We start from the raw sequence: 6,000 nt of genomic DNA, 5'->3' as shown, positions 1-6,000 counted from the left end.
TTTTTTTTTTTTTTTTTTTTTTTACTCAGCACTGGGGATTAAGCCCAAAGCTTCTTCATGCAGGCAAGTGCTCTACTGCTGAGCTATAGCTATAGCTCCAACCTCAGGTTCTTCACCTTACAATGGGCTTGCAGCTGTTCTCTGCCCTAGGAGTTAAAATCAGTAACATGCTGGAAACCTCCCCTGTGATGTCTGGGCTACACCCTGGGAGCTGGTGGGACAGCCTGCTGGGTGCTGGCTGCACTGCCCAGCAGTGCTAGGGTGCTAGGTGGGCACTCAGCTTCGCAGCCTCTGTACTACCTGCCTCTTAGGGCTTGTGTGTGGATCAGGGAGATTATCCTGCCACAGTCACTTGTAAGCCACAGCATCTCCCACAGTTCCCAACTTCTGCAGTACTTAAGGAAAGCCTGGACCTACTGGCTTAATTATCAGATCACAGTTCATTTGTTTTTCCATTTTAAATAGTTCATCACAGCTGGGGATGTGGTTCAGTGGTACGGCACATGCGTATCATGCATAAGCCCTGGGTTCCATCCTAGCACATGCACATGCACGAGTGTGCACACACACACACACACACACACACACACACACACACACACATTCCTCATAAATTTCTGGTCAAACCTCTGGAGTCAACATAATCAAGCCATTTAACACCTGTAAAGCTTCACATGCTGAAAGCACTTTTGGTCTTAGTCTATATATGAAGTCTTATTTTGAACAAAGATGCAATTCCCTTTAGGCTATTTGAAAGAGAGAATATGTCTCATCTGTTTTTTTTAGTAGTCTTTTTTTGGTATCGGGGATCAAACTTAGGACCTGTGCTTGCAAGGCAGTTGGCAGAATCACTGAGCTAAATTCCCGACCCTGTTTCTCATCAGTTTTGAAGACTTTTTGGAACTATGGAGCCCAGGAGGGAAAGCACTGACTTACATAGGACAGCCCCGTTCTGATGTTTACATTTGCAGGGGCAGCGATGGACACTGGGGTCCTGCACGTGCTAGGCAAGTGCTTCTTCATGGAGCTACACACCCAGCCCAGCGTTCTGTTCTTGGTGGCATACCAAGGGCTTTCCTAGATGCTTATGTGTTCAGGGCCTATGCAGGCTAAACCCATTCTTTGGTTCTTTGAATTCATAGGGACAGACATTCTGACACTGCAAGGTAGGTGAGTCCCGTGGTGCCACAGTGCAGGGGCACTACAGGGCAGGGTAAGGCAGGTAGGGCTGCAGGACACTGTCCTTGGCCTCAGACATCCCACCTAGCCACAGATGATCCCTTCTGCACCTTGAGAAGATATCCAGCAGATACTTATCATCTATGCCATCTAGGTGCTGGGGTTCAGGGTGCAGATTCTTGTTCTTCCTAATTTTTCCTCTCTCTCCCCCACCCCCTCTCCCTTTCTCTGGTTTTTGGAGTTGGTGATAGAACCCAGGGCCTTGCACATACTGGGCAGCTGCTCTAGCACTTGGCCACTCCTCCTATCTAAAACCCCATTCTTAAGGTGCCTCCATGGTCTTGGTGACAGAGCACTTTGGTAGCATGTGCAAAGCCTGGGGTTCCATCCCTAGTACTGAATGACAAGAAGTGCAGTCTGGCAGATGATCTCCAAGGCACTTCTAAGCTCTGAGGACAGGCAGGGTGTATTATACTGCTGTGATCAGAGGAACCAGGAGACTGTCATAGGACAAATCAGCAGTGCCACACAGACAGCACTGGCCCAGGCCTCCCTGGCCATTCACACTGGGCCTCACCCTTGGTCAGACACTGCCTCACTTGTGCCTGCATGGTGCCCCTGCTGAGTCCTTCCTCCATGTCTCCCCCAGGACCAGGCAGCTAAGGACAAGGCCCTGCAGAGTATGGCTGCCCTGTCGTCCGCCCAGCTCATCTCAGCCACCGCCTTCCACAGCAAGGTGGACCTCACCCAGGGCCCAGGCCACCCCGCAGTCTCAGGGGTAAGTGGGCAGCCCAGACAGTGGGGGTCCAGGTCAACCCTCTTCCTGCCCCTTCTGCAAGCCAGGAGGAGAGCCCAGAGGGTTCAGATGTTTCTTACCTGAGTCCTTTTGGGCTAGGAGTGCCAAGGGGAAGGAGAGTACAAGGACCCTGGCTGTCCTGAGTCACTGCTCCACTGATGGAGCCATGTTGTTGGGGCCCTTGGTAGCAAACAGCAGGCCTTTAACCCCTGCAGAGGGGCCAGCCCTTGGCTGACACCTGAGCGGGTCCAGGGAGTAGAGCTGAGCAAGCGGCCCTGCCATAGCACAAGCAGTCCCTGAGGAGCTGCCAGTCAGCCTCGAGGCTGCTCCTCCTGCTCAGGGCCCCAGCACTGCCTCCCTCCAGGGCGAGCAAAGCTCGTGCCCAGGCATGAACCCTGACTTGGGTGTCACATTTCTCAGGCCTTGGCTGTGGCCAGGTTGGGTACACTTTGGAGATGTTCCAGAAGCACTCCTCCTTCCCGGAACCATGTCCTCACAGGGTCTTCAAGGCTGTAGGGACCAAAGGGTCTTTGTTTTGTTTTGTTTTTTAGACAGGGTCTCACTATGTAGTTGAGACTGACCTGGAACTCACTGTGTAGCCCAGGCTGGTCTTGGACTCACAGCGATCCTCCTGCCTCAGCCTCCCAAGTGCTGGGATCAAACACAGGAACTTGTAATTTCGAGGCAGGTGGTGGCACCACTGAGCTGAATCCCTGGCCCTCCTAGATAGATTTCATGACCTGAGGCCCATGAGGGTGAACCTTTTAGAGACGAGTGCCAAAACTGCAACCCAAAACCCACTTTTATTATCGCAAAGTGCCAACACTGCAATTAAACCTGAATACTGAGGATTTAGTTTAGAAAAAACAACTATTACTGATGCTTAGCCGGCAGGGCAGCTTGGCTCGTGTGCCCACAAAAGGGCTCTGCATGCCTGCTGCAGTGCACACGCCAGGGTTTTGTGTCACTGCCCCCAGCGTTTCGGAAGTGGAAATGTGGAGGTCCTCTGGGAGCCTCCCCTGCGTGTCTTGTCTGGGCTTCTCATCCAGAGTCGTGCTGTAGCCTGGTGCCCTGGAAGCACTTGGGGGCCCAGTGCCTGTTAGCGTTAGCAGGCTAGACAAGGACATCAGCATCCCTTCCTCCTGCTGTGGGGTCAGCGCACAGCCTCTTTGAAGCTGAGTTCCCTGCTCTGTCTCCCTCACCGTGGGCCCTGTGTACACACAGCCATGCTGACCTTACTTTTTCCTTCTCAGTTTTGGCAAGGAGCTTTACCAGGCCAAGCTGGAACATCCCATGAGTGAGTATGGCCTGGTGTCTGAAGTCAAAGCCAAAACTCAGGAGAAAACCTGAGTGCTGTGGAGTGGGATGGGGTACAGTCTGTGCCATGCCCACACCCTGGGGTGCCATCTGCCAGAACTCCTGTCTGTGCAGGGTAGGGCGAGGGCTGAGTTTGGGACTCAGAGGGAAGGGGCTCACAATCAGTTCTCAGGCTGGCAGGGAGGCAGTGGAGGGCCGATTCCCCAGCAGATGTGCTGCTCCTGTGGATGAGCCATGGAAGCTGAAGGAGGCAGTGTAGGGGTGGGAGGTGGGAGCCGCCGAGACCACTGATGGTCAGACAGAGGGCCTGCCACACAGAGGGTGCGGGCCCTGCCCCAAGCAGCTGACACTGTTCCTCTCCTCTCCCCCGTAGTGTGAAACCTTTCTCTCAGCAAACCTACACTGTCCAGCCTCCACTGCTTCTGCCAGGTGGGTTGGCGCAGAATGGCTCCCTTATACATCGTGTCCTGCAGCTCCTGCCCTGGGTCCAGCCCCAGCAGCTGGACCGCTGCGTGTCTGTCCTAGATGCTGCCCTGCTGCAGGCCAAGGCCATGTGTCCCAGGCTCCTGCCTTCAGCCTTTCCTTGCCCCTCACTTGTGTGCCAAGCCCCTTTGCCCCCCTTGGGGGGCCTGGACTACTGTCCTTTTCAGCTTGCTCTGTTCAAAGGTAGTGCTGTGCTGGGGGCAACAGCCCTCACAGGTGGCCCCTGGGGGTCTCCCGCTTGGCAGAGCCCTATAGTCCTCCCCTCCACATGGCAGGCCAAGGGGCCCTTGCCCCAGCCTGGCCTAGGGGACCTGAAGGAAATGGTCTGGCGGTGCCGGGCAGGGCAGTTGGTCATCTCTGCCCAGGGCTCCCCTCCGCCCCTCCTAGGAGGCATCCTTGGCTGGCTTGGAGGCTTCCTAGCTGCCAGCAGCCTGGCACTGGCCCCTGGGCTTCCTGCAACCCCGGGTACCTGAGTGCCGTTCTCCCTCGTCCCTGCATGGAGTGTTGCCGCTTTGAGTCCAATCCCCTGTGCTCTCTGCCCACACAATGCAGTCTTCATCCAGGCCCTCCAGTATTTGCCTGGTACTACAGCGGCCTCTTACCTGGCTCCGCACACCTCTTGCAGTCCTGTGTTGCTCCTGGATACCAGTCTTGCTTTGTTGTTTCTGGGCTTAATGCTTCTGTGGCTTTGAGAGACAACAGGAATCTGCATTGCCTTCTGGGGTCCTCTGGTCGCCTCTGCCACCCGTTGGCTGTCTGCTCCCTCCTTCCTGGTCCCCCGCTCCCGCCAGGCTCAGTGGCTGCCTTGCCCTTGCCTTTCCCCACACTGTGTGATCACCTCCGCCTGTATGGGGTGGTCTTTATCAGTTTTCTGTCTCTGTATTGTGTCTCATGCGGGACGGTGTAGTTTCTCAGTAAGCGGAGCTCAGATAAACAAATGAACAAGTGGCTCAGCAGATGCATTCAGCGCTGACTGTGTCCCTCATGACTGTCACCCACCCGACTGTCCCTTCTAGACTTCCTCCTCCACATGCCCCTAAGTTCTGTGCCTCTGATCGGTCACCACTCTTGACCACACTCCCCAGTGGAAACGCTGAGACTTTCTAGAATCTTGTCCCTCATAGGCCACTGTTCCAATGCCGACATTTCTCCCTGTGTGCTCCATGTCCCCTCTCTGTGGTGCTGAGTCACTTCCCACAGGGAAAGCTGTCACACCTGTCTGTGGCTTCTCATTTACAGCCACTGCCCCGATTCACCCTCTCCCTGCAGCCCATACCCGATGAATTTCTAGACTCACCAAGCTGGCTCCTGGCCTGACCCACTCACCTCTGCTGTTTCCTTGACTTGGAATGCCCTTCCCAGTCCGCACCCAGGGTTTTCTGTGTGACCTCATCCCTTCTTTATAACACGGCCCTCTTGGGGGAGCCTTTTCCGACACCCCATTGGGACCCTCTTGGGTTCCATTCATTTGTTAGTGAGCTGTATTACGGGCCTGTTCTGGCCCAGGTTCTGTTCTGTGTGCCAGGGAAGCAGCTCTGGGCTCTCTGGGTAGGCGACTTCCTACCCAGACCAGAGGTTGCTTGGCACAGTGGTGCCTGCTGTGGCAGACCTCCAGAGCTCAGTCTCCCTGGAGTTTGGTTCTGCTTCAGCTGCCCCAGACAGGGCCACGTCTGCCCCTACCTCTAAGGGGATGCAGTGAACCTAGGGCCTCACAGAGGGTGTGGGCAGGGAGGGCACCTGGGCAGCTTCTGTGTGCCTCTCCCACTGCGCACAGGGTTTGAGTCTCCTGTGGGACCTGTCCCATCGCCCTCAGCACCCCTGGTGCCCCCGTGGCAGGGACGCAGTGTGGCCAGCTCCAAGCTCTGGATGTTGGAGTTCTCTGCCTTCTTGGAGCAGCAGCAGGACCCAGACACAGTGAGTCCTCTCGAGTTCCTGCACCCACACTGTGTCCCGCAGCCAACTATGCCTGCTTTTGGCTTCTTGCATGCTCTTCTGCCACACTCTTTAAGGCTTACTTAGGCTCCCAGGCTGGCCCTCCCTCCCCGCTTCTCCTTCCTCACTCCAACTTCTTCCCCTTTCCGTGCTTACTGTCACACTCCTGTCGCAAGCCCTCGCTTGGCTTCTGTTCCCTCCCAGCTCCCCAGGCTCCTCCACTCCCTGCCCTTACTTTTCTTCCCTCTTAGTGCAAAGTTGCTGCCATCCCAAACTACTCCATACCCTTCCCT

At 55.5% G+C, this 6,000-nt stretch overlaps 1 protein-coding gene across 1 annotated transcript in view; it reads left to right on the top strand.

Annotated features, from left to right (window-relative positions):
- Positions 1 to 6,000, top strand: part of Tead4 (TEA domain transcription factor 4) — a 34,457-nt gene that overhangs the window by 7,478 nt on the left and 20,979 nt on the right. The window contains exons 4-7 of the mRNA XM_033765599.1: positions 1,829 to 1,957; positions 3,229 to 3,272; positions 3,666 to 3,721; positions 5,550 to 5,689. Coding sequence (XP_033621490.1) covers positions 1,829 to 1,957; positions 3,229 to 3,272; positions 3,666 to 3,721; positions 5,550 to 5,689 — 369 coding nt within the window. The remainder of the gene's footprint in view (positions 1 to 1,828; positions 1,958 to 3,228; positions 3,273 to 3,665; positions 3,722 to 5,549; positions 5,690 to 6,000) is intronic.

This window comes from Fukomys damarensis, unplaced genomic scaffold (genome assembly GCF_012274545.1).
Source record: "Fukomys damarensis isolate Sample0158 unplaced genomic scaffold, DMR_v1.0_HiC HiC_scaffold_19, whole genome shotgun sequence".
In the NCBI taxonomy this organism is placed as follows: Eukaryota; Metazoa; Chordata; class Mammalia; order Rodentia; family Bathyergidae; genus Fukomys; species Fukomys damarensis.
Note: the sequence above shows the minus strand (reverse complement) of the source record. Positions and strands in the feature narration are given on the sequence as shown.